The following is a 21,945-nucleotide window of genomic DNA, read 5'->3' as shown; positions in this document are numbered from 1 at the left end:
AGGGATTCCTCAGACCTCCTCAGATCGCCCCATTCTTTTTTTTTTTATCTCAGCTGCACACAGGAAGAGCTCTAGAGCCCTTCTCCAGTCCCTAAATGGAAGGCACTGTGGTTTGCCATATGTCTGGATGTCTACACGGCTGTCTCTGAGGTAGCACTGGGAGCCGAATCCCACGTTCTCACGAGCAGCAGTTACAACCCAGGCATGGAGGTCTTGGCATTGATTTTTCTCCCCCGTCTCCTGGTACACAGCATTTCCCGAATGGAAATCCCAAACTATTTCTAAAACTACTTTCTCAGCACTGTATCTTCCTGCTATTTCTTCTGCAAGGGGAAAACTGCTTTTCTATGTTATTTTCAGATTGTAGATAAGCTTGAGGCTGGGAATGTTCACCACCTAAACCCTTCTCAGATGCCTCCACCAATGTTGGTCATCCTTCTCCTTGAGGGGAGAAAGGACCCAGAAGGTTCTCCCCACGTCCCAGCACAGGACGGCTGAGGCACTTCCAGTACAACAAGGCATTTGGGACCTAAGTTATTTGGATGAATCAAACTGCAAAGAGTACCAATCAATGATGTAATCAATGGAAACATAGCATGTTGTTAAAAAAAAAAAATCCTTAATTGGCTCTTATCCCAGGATTCTGGTTTCACGTATCTGTGAACCCTCTAAAACTTGAGCATAAATTATTATGTGTGTAAATTTTGGTGGAGGTGATGGAATGTAACTTGTTAACAAATTTCAAAGAGTTCTGTGATTAAATAAGAGGTTAAGAACTAGTCATTTTCTTAATTAGTATGTGAAAATACATTCTAGCTGTACCTGGCTTTTAAAATATGCAATGATGGCTCAACATGTTTCTTCCTCCCTCAGCTTTCTGAATACGTCTTTGAGGTTTTCATTACATAAAAAGACTCATTTACAGCATCTGACACACAATTCTGAACACTTTTCATAGAGATTCAAATTAAAATCTAAATATACAATGAAAATCATTACTTCAACTTGGGGTGTGTTTGACTATTTCTGTTAAATAGACTAAAAGTTATTTTAAAATTTTATTATTATTACTATCTTTAAAGATTATTTATTTTAGAGAGAGAGAGAGAGCATGAGAGGGAGGGGGAAAAGGAGAGGGAGAGAGAATCTTAAGCTGACTCCACACGGACCACAGAGCCTGATGTGGAGCTCAAGCCCACGACCATGAGATCACGACCTGAGCCGAAACCAAGAGAAAAGATGCTCAATCGACTGTGCCACCCAGGCGCCCCTATTTTTTTTCACTATTATTTTAAAGATTTATTTATTTATTTGAGAGAGAGAGAGAGAGAGAGCATGTGCATGAGTGCAGGGAGGATGGGAGGAGGGAGAGGGAGAGAAACTCATAAGAAGATTCCACACTGAGTGCAGAGCCTGATACACAGCTTGATCTTGGGACTCTGGGACCACAACCAGAGCCAAAACCAAGAATCAGATGCTTAACTGTCTATGCCACCCAGGTGCCCCTACCATTACTTTTTTAAGTAGGCTCTACACCCAGTGTGGGGTTTGAATTCTCGAACCTGAGATCAAGAGTCACAGTCTCTACCTACTGAGCCCAGTCAGGCACCCGTAGGATAAAAGTTATGTAGAGCTTTTGATGATGGGATCTTCTGTCAACAGTTAAAAACTTAAAACTTAACTATACACACCTGGCTGTGAAGGGTGTTTGCATATGTCTAAATTCATTGAATTGTACACATGAAATATGCATGGTTCTTCGTGTATCAATTACACCTCAATAAAGAATTTTCCTTGAAAAAGAAACCCAAACAGGGGTGTCAGGGTGGCTCAGTTGGTTAAGCATCTGCTTTCGGATCAGGTCAAGATCCCAGGGTGCTGGGATCACATCCCACATCGGGCTCTCTGCTCAGCAGAGATCCTGCTTCTCCCTCTCCATCTTCTGCTCCCCCCTGCTTGTGTTCTCCCTGTCAAATAAATAAATAAAATCTTAAAAAAAAAAAAAAAAAAAAAAGAAAAACCCAAACAGAGAAAACAAAATGATGATGGAGAGTAGATCAGATAACTGCAAACAGGGCTTTACTGATTTAAATTATGCAACCAGAAGCATGGGCTCTGAAAACAAAACAAAACAAAACTTGGGTGTTAAAACCAAATAGTCCACGGAAATTTCTCAAAAATAAAATGTACAAATAACTTTCCTTAAATGATGGGATCCAAGGACTGAAAATTTCAGTTATAGCGTATGGCTCATGGAAACACTGAATCTGAGCTGGTCCTCAAACAGCAGGTTTCCTGATTCTCCCTGGAACAGAGACAATTTCTAACTGTGCAAGTCTCCGGCATGTGTCATGACATAACTGGCGATGTCTGGCCTCAAATACTCAAAGTTTGAGTGAACTCAGCTTTTCTTCTCGGATCTCAGGGAGGAGGCAGAAGAAATTTACTCCAACTTTCCCTTCTCCCTCTAGAACAGGGGTTTTCAAACTCGGCTACATGTTACAATCTGTCCGGGGCCTTTGAAAGATCTTGATGTTCAGGCCACCGCCAGACCAAATAAATCAGAATTCAGGGGGTACGTCCCAGGCACTGGTATTTTATAAAATGTCTTAGTGACGCCAGTGTGCGGTCAAGGCTGAGAACCGCAACTCTAGCAAAGCATAATTATTTTAAGATCAAATTTATACCAGGCTCCCACTTTGCTTCAGAATGTTTTAAAGGCTGCCAAAATGTCATTTTTGCAGGGACCACCAGCATTCAGACCATCTACAGATGACCACTGATGTCTCTTTGTATTAGTTACTAAAAATAAGAGGGGGCTAAATTCAACTGGATCTCGGAACAGAAAAAAAAGATGCATTTGTGGAAAAACTGGTATAACTTAAACGAAGTCTATAGTTTCATACCAATAATATCAAAGTTGACTAGTTCCATGTTAATCTCTCAGTTCTGAAAAATGTCACACACTTTGTAAACTGTAACAATCAGGGAAGCTGGGTGGAGGGTGTATGGAAACTCTATGCTCTTTTTGTCAACTCTTGTGAGTTTAATTATTTCAAAATAAAAAGTTAAAAGGTGAAGTTAAAAGGCGAAGCTAGTACTAATGCCACATAACTGTGGATTAGTCAACGATATTAAATATCCTGGGGCTCAAAGTCATGTCCGGTGCATTTAGGCACTTTATTAAAGAATATAACCTGATGGTGTGAGAGAAGCTTAGAGAAACTTCCAACTTCCTTTCTTCCATTTGCTTTTATAGACTTCATCACCAGCCCCATCCAGATCCTACAAAATGCCATCAACAGCAGTTAATATGAAAGGCCATGCTGGCCATCAATGGCCTTGAAGTCTTCTGGTCTATCATAAGGAATCATAATACTGCTGGTGGGATCTTATACTTGCCTGGTATTTTACAGCTCACGAGCCCTGTCCAAATGTTAGTCTTGTTTGATCTGCATTAGGAAATATGCAAATGCACAAAGTATATACCATGGGCTATAATGAAAGATGAAACTTCAATTTCATTTTAGGAGGCACGGTGTTGCACCTGCATAAGTCACACACACACACACACACACACTCCACATCGTAGCATACACGCACAATTTGGACACAGGGTTATTTAAAAATTCCATGTTGGGGATGCCTGGGTGGTTCAGTCAGTTAAGCGTCTGCCTTTGGCTTGGATCGTGATCCAGGAGTCCTGGGATCAAGTCCTGCCTTGGGCTCCCTGCTTCTCCCTGTCATTCTGAATCTTCCCTCTGCTCATGCTTGTCACTCTCTCAAATAAACAAACAAAATCTTAAAAAAATAAAATTAAAGATTCTACATGAGTCCAGCAGTACCTAGGAGTGGGGGCCAGAGGCGCCTGTCACAAGGCCAAGTACTCACTGACACACGACCACCGACCTAGGCCGGGACTCAGCTGCAGGCACAAGTTCATGGTGGCAGCTGTCCTCCTCTCTCCCTCCTACCAGGAAAAGGAGGGAAGTTCAGATGACCCACAAGTCCGTCAGCCAACATCTGTTGGCCCCAGGTGTTGTCAGGCCACAATTGATTGTGCCCTGAGTCATGGCCACCCCTTTGTTTCTGTCTCCTTGGCCTAGTCCCTTGGGGGCCCTGGTTTTCCGAGGGGCCCCTGACACTAGCCAGGTCACCATGAGTCAGGCCCATCTGGCAGCTGCAGCCCTTGCCCACTGAGCTCCCACCAGCTGCCTGCCACTCTGACACTTGCTGGACAGATCCTCCCGCCCAGACTGGGGTGAAGGGGACGGTGGTGGCCTTGCTCTCCCTGGATTCTGCCAGAGGATGGCTCACATCCTCCCCGTGACTTGCCCCCATGCTTTCCTGACCAGCCCAGAGAACCAGGAGCACTAAAACCCACAGCACACAGGCTGGGTCTTCTGGTTTTATTTTGTTTTTAAAGATTTTATGTATTCATTTGTTGGAGAGAGAGCATGCATGCACAAGCAGGGGGAGTGACAGGCAGAGGGAGAGGGAGAAGCAGGCTCCCCGCTGAGAAAGGAGCCCGACGAGGGACTCAATCCCAGGACCCTGGGATCATGACCTGAGCCAAAGGCAGATGCTTAAGCAACTGGGACACCCAGGCGTCCTTGTTTTTTTTAAGTAGGTTCCACACCAGCACGGACCCCAAGGTGGGGCTCGAACTCATGACCCTGAGATGAAGACCTGAGCTCAGACTGAGTCGGACACCTCACCAGCTGAGCCACAAGGTGCCCCAGAAAGTGACTTTCTACCTTACAGCCGATTCCTTGTGGCCTGTGCTGTTCAGACACACATGTGCTAATTCAGCAGCCGTATTTCTTCCTCACTGGCCAGGGACAACATGCCTCTTCTTTGATTCTTGTTTATTCCAAAGGGAAGTCTAATTGGGGCTCATGCAGGGTGCACGGATCTTTTACAAGAGTAAACATACTCGGGCAATGTGAACAATGGGATATGATTAATTGAAACTTCTGGTTTCCCTCTAATTAGTGAAATGTATGACTAGCAATTTAGGGGGTTTAACTGTGATTCTCAGGAAAAAGGGTAGAACACACCTGCATTTGTGAAAGTAGTTGTGATGTGTATTTATTTTAAAGCATTTGTTTTCTTTCTATGCTGGCTCCTTCCCACCAGGGTCCTCCAGCTCCCAGCCATGCTCGCTGGTCCTCCTTGCAGGCACAGTGATCATTCTAGACCAGGGCAACTCTCCTGCTTTCCTTCCTGCCCAGATCCCAAGGCCGACCCGGCCCCTCCCAGCTTTCCTGAGGAAGATGGAGCTCTGCTCCCCACGCCTGCAACCTGATCACGCCACCACTTGAAATGTTGCCAATTCAGAGGGCAAATGTTCCAGTTCATCTAAGACAGCCCTCATTTACCTGCCCTTTTACTCACACTGTACTGATTCAGACAATAAATCAGACGGCCACCCTGCCAACTTGCAACTCCTGAGGCAAAGTGCACCCGTGGGCAGGTACATCTGACAACCCCTCCGACTGCCTGATGTGGGCGCCTACTGTCCTTGCATCTGAACCTGTCCTGCCTCGATGGCAGCATCTTGAGGGAGGGGAGATGGCCCCCCTCAACGCCCGTAATGTCTTGTCCGGCCTAACCCTTCTCTGTTAATATCCTAGGAAATCGCATCTGTAATTCTAAACATTTGGAAAGAGAGAGAGGGAGTGAGTATACACAAAGGAAAAAAATTGTGAAACACTTCCTTTTTGTATCTTATCTAGGAATCTGTGCAGGTGTTCAATGTGTTCTTTTGATAACAGTATATTAAGGAGGAAATTGAAATTTTAGCAAAGATATTCCTTGCCTGGGTTGCAAAATGCCACTTTATAGAGCCAAATTGAAAACCATTGAAAACAAATGTATTTTTCACCAGATGAATGATACAAATTTTCGATTTTTATATTCTATTTCAGCCAAGACAGTGAAACTGCACAAATACTTTTCATTTTGAGTTTATCATCAAATTCATTTCCTGTTATTGTTATTCTACCATTGGAGAGAAATATTTAATTTCCAGAAGTTTTCATTTAACTTTAATAGGAAACAAACCCATACAAAATCCACTTAAAAAAAAAAAAACATTTCAGTTCTGAACACGAATCTGCTTGATTTTAAGAACTAGTTTACCTAATAATTTTATATTAGCATCCCCCTAATTATATCCTTTGGCTGTTCCAGGCACGATCACAAGGTCTTTGAAATTCGGACGATGAACTTGGACTGACCCCGCAGCACATGACCCAAGTGGCCCGCTGCTGACTGCCCTGTTGACAGCTGGGACAGCACAATGTCAGGGTCTCATTCTCCCTGCAGGTTTGGAGGGCCCATGGTAGCACTTACGTCTCATCTGTGAAGGCTATTCCAAAGTATTCCTTTTCCTTCAGATTGAAGTGAGAGGCCACGAGGTCCAGCAGCTCCTTGGCCAAAAGCTTGGGCTGGAGGAAGGGTAAGATGGAAAAAGGACAAGTGAGCAGAGGTAAGACTTTTCCTAAGACACTCAATCTCAGGTAGATAGAATTTTTAAAATGGGATATCTCAAAACTCAGGTACATGAATGATTTTTGTAAAACCAACAGGAGTAGACAACGAGGACGCCACCGAGCAAAGAGCCAAGCACAGGGCCATGAACAGGCGGAGACCTTCCGCCTTGTTTCCCCGATAGTTTGCTCTAGAACAAATGGTACCTGCTGTGTTTGGCAGGGCTGTCAAACCATCTAGCTCTTCTTCTCCACACAGGAGAACATTTTATGCTGCACCAACAGGAAGATGCCTTACAGGAATATATTTTTATGGATACACATGTGACATACATTCACATAGTATGTGCTGCATGTCACAACTTGTTCTAAGCACGTTACAAACCCCAGCATCTCTGCTGCTCCTCACGGCCCCAGGACGTGCACCTGCTACTTACTCTGTTGTATGGGCCAGAACTGGGAACCAGAGATTAAGCAAGTGTTGGGACTGGGATTTGAATCCTCGCTCCAGAGACTCTGCCTTTGACCCATCTATCCACTCCATAATTCTGAATACAAACATTAAAAGTACCATCCTCCAGGAATGTTAAAATTAAAGCCAAAGAACCTTGGGACTGGAATTTGAGAATTACAAATTCACCCTCCAGTTGCCTTTCCAAAGGAGAACTGCCTTTTTTTTTTTTTTTAAGATTTTATTTATTTATTTATTTGACAGAGATCACAAGCAGGCAGAGAGAAAGAGAGAGAGAGAGGAGGAAGAAGGCTCCCTGCTGAGCAGAGAGCCTGATGCAGGGCTCAATCCCAGGACCCTGGGATCATGACCTGAGCCAAAGGCAGAGGCTTTAACCCACTGAGCTACCCAGGCACAACCCCCCCACCTTTTAAAAATTCTATTTATTTATTTGACAAAGAAAGAGATCACAAGTAGGCAGAGAGGCAGGTGGAGGGAGAAGGAGAAGCAGGGTCCTCAATTCCAGGACCCTTGGGATCATGACCTGAGCTGAAGGCAGATGTTAATGGACTGAGCCACCCAGGAGCAGCCCCAAATATTTTTTTTTTAAAGATTTTAGGAGAAGAACAATCTTTATGTGAGAGTGTTTTTATCATAAACTCTTCTTTAAAACACCTCTGCCAATCTAAAGGAGTATGCCAGGGGTTTAGGCATGAAATCACTGTCGAAGTCTGTACTGGTAACACATCGTTCACCTTTGCCAATCACAAGCAAGGAGGGCCCAGAAGGCCGGGCTGTGAGGTGGGGCCGTCTGCGGGACACACGGAGCTAACGGGAGTAGGTATTTCTAATCCAGCTTCCAGGTCAAGTACCCACAAACACATTGTCCTTACAATAACTACAGTATTCCACCGTACTTGCTAGGTCTCTAAGCTCAGAGCGAAAACAAAGGTTCCAGAAGAGAAAGATTTGTGTATTGCTTCTGTGTGTGTGAACGTGAGTGTGCATCTGTGCACATCCATATACCTTCCTGAGTATGTTTCCTATTCTAGTGGTTACCCTGTTAGGAGAATGGATGAGATAATGTAACAAGAGTTACAGGACAGTTTCATTTCTTTCTTTAAAGATTTTTAAAAAATTAATTTATTTGAGAGAGACAGAATGAGCTGGGTGAGGGAGAGGGAGAAGCAGACTCCCCACTGAGCCGGGAGCCTTGACATGGGGCTCGATCCCAGGAACCCGAGATCATGATCCAAGCCACCCAGTAGGCTCTAATCCCTACTGTGGTGGCATTTGGAGATGGGACCTTTGGGAGGGGAATTAGGGTTAGGTGAAGTCACGAGGGCGGGGCTGTCACGAACAGGATCAGTGACCCTGCAAGAAGAGGCATCAGAGAGATCACTCAGGCTCTCTCTCTCCACCACGTGAGGGAGGACACGGGGCCAAGGCGGCTGTTTGCAAGCCAGGAAGAAGGCCCTCATGAGAACCTAACCATGTGGGCACCCTGGTCTTGAACTTCCAGCCTGAAAAACTGTGAGAAAATAAATTTCTGTTGCTCAAGCCCCCCAGGCTGTATTTTGTAATGGCAGCCCAAAGTGACTAATTCAGGTACATTTCCCTTTAATTCAACAAATATTTACTGACCGTCTAATCTGGGCAGGGCAAGGAGCCAATACTGCAGGACACAGAGAAATGAGTGGCACATAGCACCTGCTGATAAGGAGTGCTTATCAGGGGCCCCTGGGTGGCTCAGCCATAACGTGTCTGCCTTTGGCTCAGGTCAAGATCCCAGGTCCCTGGAATCGAGCCCTGCATCAGGCTCCCTGCTCGGTGGGAAGCCTGCTTCCCCCTCTCCCACTCTCTCTGTTTGTGTTCCCTTTCTCGCTGTATCTCTCTCTGTCAAATACATAAAATCTTAGGGAAAAAAAAGGAGTGCTTATCAGGGGCACAAACTACTAGTTTATGCTCATTTTAAAAAGCCAAAGCAGAGAGTTTCCTTTGCTGTCTCACTCCTGGGCTCATAGGTAGCAGCTGCTGGGCCCCCATGGCCATCCATTTACCAATAAAAACAACTGGAAATGACAGGACTGGGTTTGAAGGTAGAGCAGAGTGATCTCTCCCTGGAAGCCAGAAATCAACAGGGGAATTAATCTCGATAAACTAATACCATTTAATGTTCTATACTTCTGCTCATGCTAAAACGGGAAAAAGTGAATATGTAATCCCTGTAACCAACAGGGAATTCGAGATTTTCTGTAAGACCCGCCTTCCAAACGGTAGGTAGCCTACCATGGGGGGCTGTGGTGGGGTAAACGCGGCTCAGCTCAGGATGTCACCAATCAATTACAAAGTAGATCCAAGGGAGGGGGTGCAGGCCGTGTTTGCTGCAGGCTCAGCCCCACCTCTAGGCCCGTCCCCGCCCCCAGGAGGTCCCTGGCTGCCCAGAAACAGAGCATTTAATGCAGATGTTGTGACCGAATGTGAGGTAGGTATGGCCGACTTTTAAATCTCAGTGCGCCATACTTTATCTATCCAAATGATGGCCACTGCTTTTCAAGTAGTCACAGTATTCCTATGGTGCCTGCTAATTCTTAAAATGTTTTAGATAATCTTTTGGGTTGCCTGTGAAGCTCGGGTCATATTTGTAAAAGCAATCCTCACTTGTGATAAATTTTTTGCACTCAGAATGGATTTGATCCCTTTTTTCCAAGTGGCAAAAGTCACTTAAAGTTAAGTATAGGGACTGGGGACAAGATGGGGAGGAGGAGGTGGTCAAACTGGTTTTATAAAATGAGGTGTGACTATTATGTAATTATTGTGGGTTCTTGGGGTTTATGGTGAGGTTTCTGGCCCCAAATTGGAAATGACAGAAATCAGATTTCCTTCCCTTTAAGATTAAATGTTGAAGCCAGCATCTCAATGGGATTGATCAGAGACACATAAACTTACCCACAAAGGGAAAGAATTACTCTCAGGGCTGGTATAGTTATTCACTCTGTGGAAGGAGTGGAGGGAGTGGAAGGTGTGTGGGGGGTGAGGGATGAAGGAGGAAGCAAATGGGGTCTTAGCCAAGAGGCCTCGGGCACCGGGGCCCCAGCGGTAAGGCCTCCTACAAGGACACACGTGGAGGCAGGGGGTTACTTCATCTGGTCATAGGAAATGCTCATCTGTGTAACTTTCCTAAGGCCGCGCTTTCTGAAGAACTCACTGAGGCCATGCTACGCCCCAGACGTGGTGCTGAGCCCTCTCAGGTACCATCGCCTTACCATCTAGAATAAGATTCTATGATTCCTTTGCCGGTGGAGGTTTTAAGGCTTGGAGTTGACAGTCAGTCCTCCCTCTCACAGCAAATCCAGGATTCCAAATAAAGTCAGGCCAGACTCACGGGCCACGAGCATCCCCCCTCTGCCATCCTGCCCCTGCTGACTCTCCTTCCTGGGTGGGAGGTCAGGGATCACGTGCCCTGAGGGCCCTGTCCGGGTGGGGGCTATGCCACTTACCGGAAGCCAGGTCACTCCCAGTATGGATTTACACTTTGGTACTTTGAACTTGGGTAAGTTCTTCCCCCGAGAATGAAAAATCATGTTTCTGAGTCTGCAGAGCTTAAGAACTGACTCGACATGCTGAAGAAATCACCAGAGTAATAGATGCCACTCTGGGAGCCTAGGGGAGATGGACTTTTGGCTTCTCTGTGGTGACAGAGCCCTGTGATTTAGCCTGTAACCACAACGCTGTCTATAGTAAGAAAACGAAATTTCTTGGTGACTCATCGACCAGGCAACAGCAGCACCACCAGAATAAGCTATCATGTCAAATGAACCCTTGTACACGATTGTACCTATCTGAATGTTTATCTTCGGTTAAAAAATGAAAAAGGTCAGTCCCGTTGCTTTATACGACCATTATGATGGGTCGCACGCATCACTCTCAATGAAGAAAAGCCTAAATTTATTACGTGCAATTTACAAATAGGGAAATAAAGGCACTGAGGGGGCAGAGAGCAGATGCAGAAGATGCTGAGGTTACAACTCCTGAATCTCGTGTCCCTCGAAAAGCCACACTCTCTCTTCCACTGTCACGGTGAGTGGCGACAGCCCAACGGGTAGCTGCCCATCGCTGGGAGGGAGGGCTCTGCTCTCACTGGCCTGATGGATGTGTAGTGCGAGCGGTTAAGCCACTGTGACCTATGGGGTTGTTTGTCATCACAGCCCAACCTAGCCCATCCTGATCGATTCAGGCACCGTCTCAGTGACTCTTTAATTCTCTGTATGGTTGGTTTAAAAACTACTTAAGGCATCAGCTCTGTGATTTCCTGATCTTGCAAACGGAGACAATACCCCACCTTGACATGCTAGTGATTAATGAACTACATTGTTCCGAACATGTCTTAAACTCATTTAGAGAAAGTTGCTGGGTAAGCAGAAAGCTTTATGCCATTATGTGCTTTGAAGGGATGTTTACAGAATCTTGCTGATTATAGTTTGCTGGTTACTTGTGTTATAAACATTTGTGAGGCTTTGCAGGGACCAGGCTGGGAGCAAGGCCAGAAAGGCAGCCGGTGGCCCAGTCAGGTTCTACGGGACACATTGGGCAAGCTGTGTGCGTGTCTCAGGTCAGTAACAGCCTGTTCTGGGTCACGGGCACTGTCTTGGCCCCACGAGGACAGTACATTTCAGACTGATTTTCTCCTGGCCTGTAATTAACTACCCTCGCTCAATGGCTTCTGTCTTTTCATTTTCCTTTCTGTTCTCAGATTCATTTTCCATTTGTCCTAACTTTTATTCCTCCTTCTATTTGACAAAAAGAATCTCTTTATAAATGTCCCATTCAAAATGTGCTGCCTGATGGGAGCTTCATAAGATGCTAGCAGGATGGCCTTGCTGGGGCTTATAGAGCTTAGAAACCTGGGTTTTGGTCATATTCTTCAGAGAAAAGGGCAGAGTAGTTCTTGGGCCTTGCAGTGTGGCCCTACCACCCAGATTTGAGTTCCCCAGGGCTCTGGACTATTCCAGGGGGAAATGTGCTCATACCCAGCACACCACAGGCTTCCAGAATAGACCCATTTCATGCCTGGTCTGCCTTCCAAGGTGGGATTTGATCAGAAGAACACTTCCCACAGAGGGCGGGCTATGGACTGCTCTAGGCAATGTCCCCAGGTGATGATCCTTCCAGATGGTCACTGTGAGCTGCTCTGGCGGAGCGCAGGGAGAGGAATCAGATGACCAGTGGCACCCTGGCTCCTCTCCAGTTTCCCATGTGATATTTTACCATCACTCACACATATCCTTCCCCCACTTTAAACTTAACATGGCTACATCCCAGACGGATGCTCTTGGACAAACTGTCCAACCTGAGCCTAAAAGTACCCATCTCTAAAATGGCCAGGTGGGTGCATGAACTGGATTCCTGCCTTAAGACCTCCACCTTTATGTCATCATTACATGTTGTTTCTTCCTTCCCTAACAGTACCCAACCTTCTCAAGGTCTATGCACCTATCCTCAAAAGCTTTACAACCATTCCGCATCCCCACTCCCCACCCCTTGATCTTTTAAATCTAGTGAGTTTCTTATATAATTTTAGGCAGCTTACCCAACCTCTCTGGGCCTCAGTCTCCTCAGCTGCAAAATGGGGGTGATGACTACACCCACCTCTCAGGGCTGTTCTGAGGATTAAATGAACTAATACTGAGCTGCACAAGGTGTTTGGACAGTGGCCCGCACAAACCAAGGGTCTCATGTGTTTACTCCAGATTCCCATGACCTCACCTCAGAATTATTAGGAGAATCTTCTAAATGATGTCAGTTTATAAATGCCAGCCTGGTATCTCAGGCCTCTCTTTGAATCTAGGTCCAGTTAACCCACGCAAACTCACTCCACCCAGTTCCCCACAAAAGTACTCATCTCTGTTCAATCTTTTTGTTTTGGCATAAAGGAAACCCCAATCTCAATTTTAATTCCAAACTTTTGCCCACAGCATGCTCTCACCTTCCTCTTCCCATTTAAATTTACCCCTGTTCAAGGCCCACTTCTCCCAGGAAGCCCTCCTGACCTTGCCACGTCCAAATGGTCTTTTAACTCTGAATCTCTATAACATTTGCCACATGTACCTCAATCACCCTTAGCATGTTCTTGTGTTGTGGCGAATTTATTTTTTTATTTTTAAAAAAGATTTTATTTGACAGATAGAGATCACAAGTAGGCAGAGAGGCAGGCAGAGACAGAGGAGGAAGCAGGCTCCCCGCTGAGCAGAGAGTCCAATGTGGGGCTTGATCCCAGGTCCTGGGATCATGACCTGAGTCGAAGGCAGAGGCTTTAACCCACTGAGCCACCCAGGTGCCCCGTGAATTTATTTTAATTAAAACAATTTTAAATAGAAAGGTGCCTGGGTGGCTCAGCTGGTTAAGTGTCAGACTCTTGGTTTCAGCTCAGGTCGTGATCTCATGCGTGGTGGGATTGAGCCCGACATTGGGCTCTGCACTCAGTGGGGAGTCTGCTTGAAGATTCTCTCCCTCTGCAACCCTACCCGCCCCTCTCTCTATCTGAAATAAATAAATCTTTAAAAAAATTTAAGTTGTAGTAAAATGCTCATAACATAAAATCTACCACCTTAGCAATTTTTAAGTATACAGTTTAATATCATTAAGCATATTCACATTGTTGTGAAACCAATCTCCAGAACATTTCCTCTTATAAAACAGAAACTTTGCACCCATTAAACAACTCCCCCTTTTCCGTCCCCTACCCCCTGGCGGGCACCATTCTGCTTTCTATCCCTATGTGTCTAACTACCCCAGGTACCTTGTGTAAGTGTAATTATATAGTCTTTCTCCTTTTGTGTCTGGCTTATTTCGTTTAGCATAATATCCCCAAGGTTCTTCCATTTGTAGTAGGTGTCAAAAGATCCTTCTTTTTTAAGGCTCAGTAACACTCCATTGTCTGGATAGACCACATTTTGTTTACCCATTTCACCTGCTGATGGACACTTGAGTTGCTTCCATGTTTTGGCTAATGCTGTAGAGACATGGCGAATTTTTTGTGACACGATTTGTTCACCCAATAATGGGCTAAATGGTGGCCCTCAGAAGTTATGTCCACATCCTAATTCCTGGAACCTGTATCACCCTACGTTACAAAGATGTGACTAAGATTCTTGAGTGGAAGAGTTTATCCTGAATTATCCAGTTGGCCCTAAATGAATCACATGGATCCTTACAGGACAGAGGCAGAGGGATTTTTGGCACAGAGACACACACACCACAGAAGGCCAGGTGAAGGCAGGGACAAGACTGAAGTGACAAAGGCATCAAGGGACGCTGGCAACCACTGGCAAGCTGAAAGAGGCAAGGGATGAATTTTCCCCTCAAGCCTCAGGAGGAAGCACGGGGCCCACCAACAGCCTGGTCCCAGCTCTGCCTTCCAGAGCTGTGAGAAAATGTTTCTATAATTTTAAGCCACCAAGTTTGTGGTGATTTGTTATGGAGCCTCAGGAAGCAAATACACACGCTCAGACTACAACCCCCAAGATCTGGTATCCCTCCACAGTGCCTGACATAGAGCTCCCAACAGCAGGAAACTCCACACTGGTGGGTTGGTTGGTTGAGCCGTGAGTAACTTGTGATCTCAGGTCAAAGCCTTTTATTAGTATTTGAATTCTCTCTTTACAGTACCGGGGACTTTTGGGGCAAGGAAGCCATACAGGAACGTCCAGGTGGGGAAGCCTCTGTCTTAGTGCTGACTCTGGGTCAGTCAATGGCACAGTGGGTTTCATCGCAAGGGACTCTCCCCTCAAACCCTTCCCGGTCATCCATTGTTCCCTTGTGGCATCTCGCAGATTCTATATCAAGGAAATTGCCACCCCTGAATTAACTGCATTAAAAAGAATTAAAACATCAAATGACTCCCATCTGTGCTTCCGAAGGAACCAAGGGCCCAGGGACTGAAAACTAATCCCTCCGCTCCCCTCCCATCCTCCCCAAGGCCATTTTTGGACAATTTGCTTCTCCTGCAGTGCAGGCGCACAGGGACCACTGGGCCACCAGGGCTGACTCCAACCCACTGGCCCGCCCTGCCCTCCAACCTCCATGGCACCCTGGTCCCAAGAAAGGGTGACTCTCTGCCCTGCAAGAGGGGCCACTGCCAGGTTGGTGACAGAAGAGCACAATGCAACACAGTCAGTCTGCCCTTTCTGTCCAAGTCCTCTGGAAACCTAGAGGGAGAGGGGGTACAGAAAGGCAAGTCCCAATACATGAAGTCTGAGCTCGCTGCCCCTTTGAAGACCCTGCCTGTTACTGTGTTCCTGAGCAGCTGGGAGTCTGTCTCCCGCCCTCCCCCTGCCCGGGGGGGGGGGGGGGGGGGCTCTGTAATAAGCTAGGCAAGTGCTTGTTGGCTGTCCATTATTCTTGGGGAGGGGGGCACCAGTGATGGAGAGAAAGCATGTCATCCTGCACGGGGAGAGAAAGCAGAAAGTCATTCTGCACGGGGACAAGGGTCTGGTGGCACTCCCCTTCCCAGTCACCCTCCTGATGCTCTGGCTGATTAGCCTAGGAGGCTAGCTCCCTTCCTGCCCACCGAGCATGGCCCTGGGCTCTGGGACAGGGGCAAAGGGAGGTCACCTCCTTTAGGCAGGTTGATGTGAAGAACAATGGGCCTGGGGGCTTCCAGCCCCCCCACCCCCAAGGATAGGTAGCAGGGATCTTTAAGTGGGTCCTGCCAGGGAAAGCATCTGTCTATTCAGAGGTCCTCATCCAGCCTAAACCCCAACCCACGAGAGGACACGAGACAAATGTTATACCTCCAGTTTAGGAATGACCAGCGGGCACAACTTGTCCACAAAGCTGCAGAAGACAAGCCACCACTGACAGCCTTCGTTTACGGGTGTGGCCTCTACCCCGTCACTGCCCAAGGGGCTTGACACAAATGAATGGGTCAGTCCACATTGGCAGCCCAGGAAGTAGATACCAGCATCACCCCCACTTGATGGGATGAGGAAGCCGAAGCACAGAGAGGAGTAACTGGCCATCTACCCACCACTAGCAACCAGCAGATCTTATCCCTACAGCAAGGCCATGCAGGTCACTCTGGAATGCTGGCTCATATACAGAGCCCGAGAGACCATTTACCCAACCCACTCAACTTCGAGGGGAGGAGATGAAGGGTCACGGGGTGGAGAAGCCTATCCAAGGGTGGAGGAGATAGGGCTGGGGTCCAAGCACCTAGTGCAGTGCTTGGGCCCTTCCACGATTCTGTGTAGTAGGGACTGCACAGGTTGTTTCAGGAATGGCTGCAAAGTTCTGAAGCAGGGAGCACCAAAAAATGACAAGGGGTGTCCTGGCAGGCAGAAAGCGGTCATTTGCACACTATGCTCTGGTCCGGGCTTCCTGGCCTCTCCCCGGCTTTCCCTCCTGCTGCTCATTTCTCCCACACACCAGCACTGTCCTTTTTATCAGGCCTCCCCCCCGCCGGGTTCTGGGCTTCAAGCTTCATTTATATCACCTAATTTAATCTTCAAAACAATCCTGCAGTAGTTTCTGGAGGAGGACACAGGGGCTTACAAGTGTTAGTGTGCCCGAGGTCACAGTCCCCCCAAGGACACAGGGTACATGCAGAGCTTACATCTGTGAGTGACTCCAAAGCTTTGGCTTTAATGACTGGGTAGGGATCCAGCAAGTAACAGTGCAATCAGGAAGGGACTGCGCGGCTTTTTCCAAATGCAATAGAATTTTGCCAGACGAGAAATTCCTAAAGGGCAGGGATCGGGTTTTATGAAACAGTGTACCCTGCACCCCAGCACACTGCCCGACACGCAGCACGTGCCTAATGCGGTTTCTCAATGGCAGACAGGGACAGACCAGAGGGTCGCGTGGCTGACTGTTACAGCAGCCTGGCAGGAAAGCAGACCACTGGAGAGGACACCCACACACTCTCTCCAGCACAGATCCGCCAGGCAGAGATGGTGTTGCTGCTCCGAGCTAGCTGGGGCCGGATGTCACAAGCTCAGATGTGACAGAGTCACCTGGTTTCAACAGGATGCCATGATACGGACTTTGGCAACATGACCTGTAATCCCAAGAAGGGATGTGTCCCGTCTGTGCTCCTAACCCCTATTTCGGTGCCCCTCTTCTTCCTACCCTGACTTCTCCCTGACGCCAACTAGGTCACAACCGGCTCCTGTAATGGCCTCCCTCCCCGCTCCTCCCCGTTCCCTCTCCTGCCAACAGCCTCTGCCATGGAGCATGGAGATGGGGACTCTGGGAACAGCTGTCTTGGCTTCCTGGTTGGCCCTCCACCTCTGCCTACTGCCCGGATAGCCTTCTTTCTACAATACTACTTTATTCCCTTGTTCTCTTCCTCTTACTTCCACATGGTTTCTTCCACATGTCGCTGAGAGACAGCCTGGTCTGAGAGACAGCCTGGTCTCAGGCTCAGAAAAGTTGGGGCTGCTATCCGTCTGGGGAGCTGCGTCTTTCTCATCCATGCATTTGAATGATGCCCAATGGGAAGGCTTTGACAGGCGTACATAATTACTGCTCCTCCAGAAATGCAAAGTGCTTCTGCCAGCCGGCCGTGGGGAGCCCGCTTTATTCAGGCTCTGCCCCCATTGGGACTCCGGGCGGGCGGGCAGGTGTTCATTAGGGAGCGCCTGCTGATCCGCATCGTAACCCCCCCGACGCCAGTCCGCTCACGGCAATGTCATAAGGGCTGTTCTTCCAGGGTGGCTCTCCTTGGCAGCCTCTTTGCAGTAATGAAATGATAACTGTTTCATGGAGGCGAAAACACAGACACATAGTCGTCAGCTTGGCTGTACCAGGGAGGGCTGTCAAGTCTGCACTCCCAACTCTGAGGTATTTTCTAGCAAAGAGTGGGACGCCGAGGTTCCTGGGATTCAAGCTCCATGTAAACATTATGTCTACCACTTGTATTGTTTTTCCTTTAAAAAGAAGCCTGCTCTACAGTTCCATCATGACCCCCTCTGGTCCTACTGTGGGTGAAAAATCACGATTTGGGGTATAAACTGTCCATACATTCACTGGAAGGCGGAGTGAGTTTTCTCCAGGACCAAACGGGCAGATTAATTACTTTTCTAGTCGGCCAAACGGTACCAGGACCCAGTTCGAACGTGACTTTTTTTGACATTGCATACGGACCTATTCGCTTTGCTTGATGCTCAGGGAAGTGTGGAGAAGAGCGACATTCGAGAGTGCGTGGAACTGGATCTCTGAGGTTGGCGCTCTGCGTGGTGCAAAGTCTCAGGCCGGCTCCAGTCATTCCAACCATCACTTTTATAGTCGGCAGGAGCTTGGAGCTCTTAGGAGGGCTGTGAGTGAAGGCACTGTATGACCATGGGGCAGAGAGGAATAGGAGAGGCAGAGCCATTTGCAGGGACAGGGAACTGATCTGCTACCTTTCTAGTGTCATGGAGAGGAGAGGTGGCACCTGCTGTCCTCTGCCTCGGGCATGGCTGGCCTTCAAACAGGGTGACCTGCTTTCTAGTGGGGGGGGGTCTGCAGGGGGTAAAGTTAAGTGTTCCTTCATGATGTCTGGGCAGTGGGCTTGTAGTCAGACCACAGGGTTTGGAAACACAGTTTACCCTGCGCGTGTGGCTGCTCGGCATTTACTTTCTCTTTGAAACATGGGGACAGCAGTATCTACCTCAGAGTAGTTGTGAGGCTCAAGACATGATTGTTTAAAAAGTGCCTGATGCATGAAAGGTGCTTGAGAAAAGCAGGCTCCCCTCTTCTCCTCTGACCAGTCCCTGAATCCCCACAAAAATTACCCAACCTCTCATCACGTTGCCAAGAAACCCGCTTTGATCAGAATCTCAATCCTCTTTCTGATTGAACCGCCACACCCTTCATGTCAGGAACCATGAATAAATCATCACTACACAGTAAGGAGAACAGAAAGCAGATGACTTCCGGCAAAATGCAACTTACCTGGGGAGACTTGCCCTAAATAGCACACCTTCTCCGCTCCCTGTGTCCACTCAGTAATACCCGCCTCCATTCACTTGCCTACTTGACCCCATCCCATCTGTCCCCGCCTCCAGCTTCTCCAGGGCTAAAATGACTCTTATCAGCTAGAAGAAAAAGAAGCGTCTCTCCAGCTCTGGTGAGATGCTTGGAGACATGGCACTGGCTTTCCATTGTTTGTCAGCATTTTAATTTGGAAGTTCCCCGAGCCTCCTCCCTGTGGATCCTTCCCCCATCACTCCTGCAAACTGCTGGCAGGTACATGCTGGAGAGAGAGACTGAGCTCTGCTGATGATGTCATTTTCAATATGATTAAAACGGTCCTCCCCTGGGGGTAGGAGCGATGAAAAAGTGCAGGTACGGGTGTCCCGGGAGGCGAAGAGCAACTTGGCTGAAAAATATTTGTTCCTGAAAAGCAGTTTCATTAAAGTCAGACAAGCAGCAATGCCAAAGGCACCGCAGCCCACCCCCTTCCTCGTGCTAATTAAGTGGATGAGAACAGATGATCTGCCGCAGGGTCCAAAGAAAAATTGTGCGTTTGTAATATCCTCGTTCTCAGATCAAAAATATTATTTTATTATTTACCACCTCCCCCCGCCCACCACCACTTCCAGGTCTGGAGGAGGCTTATAAGATTTTAAATGGTATAAAATTGGGGGCATTAAGGACATGTAGACAACAGAGGCCAAGGCAGAGGATCAAGCACAGGAGATAAACTAACTCCAGCCACCAGCAGACTTGACGTGGTCACCCAGGCAAGTTCATCAGCAGGTTCAGGGAGCCGGCCAAGGTCCCACACACTTCCTTCCCTGGAAGTACACCAGAGAAGGAATTTGCCGTACGGTCCTGCACATAAAGGCCACTGGAAGAAATGCAGCTCATGTGAAATGTTTCCTGGTTTAGCTTCTGATGAGGCCCAGGACAAGGCACCGTGCATCACCTCTGTTGCTCAGAGCAGACTTTATAAAGCCTCTTCTCGCAACTGGGTGGTATATTCTTTCTGGGAGAGGCTGAGATGTTGTCATGAGTGAATCTGGCCAGAAATTTTGGAGGCAGTATTTTGTTAGGTTTTAAACACATGCTAATATTAGACATTAGCAGCTCTGCGTGGACATTTTGTCTTGATGTAAAAGCTAAACCGCCTAAGAAATGCAAAGTCAGTCCCCACCTAGGCAAAGGAAAACAGCCTCCTGCAGACCTTTAAGATGAGAGAAAGGGATTGTGTTCAGAAAAACACGTTCAAGGGGTGCCTGGGTGGCTTAGTGGGTTGGGGCCTCTGCCTTCGGCTCAGGTCATGATCTCAGAGTCCTGGGATCGAGCCCCGCATCGGGGTCTCTGCTCAGCAGTGAGCCTGCTTCCTCCTCTCTCTCTGCCTGCCTCTCTGCCTACTTATAATTTCTGTCTGTCAAATAAATAAATAAAATCTTAAAAAAAAAAAAAGAATATTCTCCCTTTAAAAAAAAAAAAGAAAAAGAAAAAAGAAAAACACGTTCAAGAAAGTGAAAACAGGTGGACTGAGTCAAGTGCTCTTGGATCCCAGCGGGATGTACGGGAGCCCTGGTCATCAGCCAGGAGGCAGGGAATGGCCTGGGTCCGCCCTTCTGCCAGGGCAGGTCTACAAGCCCACCCCTAAGAGATGGCCAGGGCGGGGGGGGGGGGGGGTTCTGGCGGGTGCAAGAGCAGGAGGGAGAAGGGGTCTCTCTGCTCCCACCTGCTTCGGCTCTTGACGGCCTGGCTCAGCTCTACACATCTGCTCCTGCAGCCCCCAGGCCTCTTGCTCTTTGTCTACTGCCCAGATCACTTCTCACTGGGGACCCTGCGCGCTGACCCCCGTGCAGACAGCTGTCGCCATCTCACACCCCTCCCTCCGGTGCCTGCCCTGCTGCCCCAGTGGCTCCATGGCTGGCTCTGCTCAGGGAGGTACCCTCTCCTGACGTGCTTGCCCCCCACCCCCCGATACTTTCATCTTTGTTCACATCTGTCTTTCCAAGAATGACCACCTCCTGGGAGCAGGAATGGTGTCGCATGCTCATTTCTGTTAAGCTCGGCCTACATGGCCAGGGGTAAAAGTCTCCACGAATGGATGGAAGAATCTATGAATGAGTGAGCAGGGACGCAGGGAGATGCGAAGCATTCCCCTGGGTTCAATTCCCAGGTCAAATCCCCCTCAATCTTCACACGATTCCTGGGTGAGCTCATCTCTTCTCCTGGTTCAAATGCCCACCAAATTCAAGTGTGTCCCAAAGTCAGAGGCAGGACTCTTCGAGAGAAGGCCCGGCTTAGAGGCCTGCTAGCCCCCAGCACCCTTACAAAGTGGAGCTGAGCAAATGGGGAGGTCTGGCAGTGGGAATAAAGAAAAGTCAGGACAAGGTACTCATCCCAGCCTGCTTTTACCTTTTACTGTCTGCCTGTTTCTCCGTGTCAAAATTGTTTCATCAAACTGAATCGGAGACATGGCCGGGCCACCTGCAACATCTCACTTGAAGACTTCCAGTGAGAGGATGCGTGTGTGGTGTGAGGGACTCTGACCCCGCCTGTCGCTGAGGTCTGCGTCCAGCAACGGCTCAGCTGGGGACCTGCCCGCACTCCTCCAGCTCGTCCTCGTGTTCTCCTTTCCAGAGCACAGTCAATATGCTTTACGTTCATAATAGCGTGTCAGTCTGGAGAGAGAGAGACCATCATGGGCTGTGACCCCGTGGCGGCAAGTGTCACTGGTTGCTAGGCACGGTGTCCTTTGGGCAGGGAGCTGTCACTCCCGGACCCTCTTTCCTTCACTTGTAGGAGGGAAGGGTCAGACGAAGGCCCCTGTCACTGGCACAAAGGAGATTTTGTTGTCTGGGCTGCTGCCTTTCAAAGCTTCTCTGAATGTCTCCATCAAAGAAATCAAAAGGATTCAACTCGGCCGTAGCATCAGAATGAGAAGGTGAAACAAACAACGCAAATATAACACATTTTCCTCCCAGAGCTTCTCTAAAGCCCGGCTGGGGTAGAATGAGTCCCGGGCCCAGCTCAGAGTGAGTTCCAGGTGCT

At 48.0% G+C, this 21,945-nt stretch overlaps 1 protein-coding gene across 4 annotated transcripts in view; it reads right to left on the bottom strand.

Moving 5' to 3' along the window:
- LOC111155500 (FERM domain containing 4A) overlaps positions 1–21,945 on the bottom strand; it is a 307,805-nt gene that overhangs the window by 140,497 nt on the left and 145,363 nt on the right. For all 4 annotated transcript variants that reach the window (XM_022515665.1, XM_022515664.1, XM_022515666.1 and 1 more), the window contains exon 3: positions 6,358–6,452. In XM_022515665.1, coding sequence (XP_022371373.1) covers positions 6,358–6,452 — 95 coding nt within the window. The remainder of the gene's footprint in view (positions 1–6,357; positions 6,453–21,945) is intronic.

This window comes from Enhydra lutris, unplaced genomic scaffold (assembly GCF_002288905.1).
Source record: "Enhydra lutris kenyoni isolate GAN:26980312 unplaced genomic scaffold, ASM228890v2 scaffoldscaffold42, whole genome shotgun sequence".
Classification (NCBI taxonomy): domain Eukaryota; kingdom Metazoa; phylum Chordata; class Mammalia; order Carnivora; family Mustelidae; genus Enhydra; species Enhydra lutris.
The sequence above is the reverse complement of the archived record's forward strand: the minus strand, read 5'-3'. Positions and strand labels throughout refer to the sequence as shown.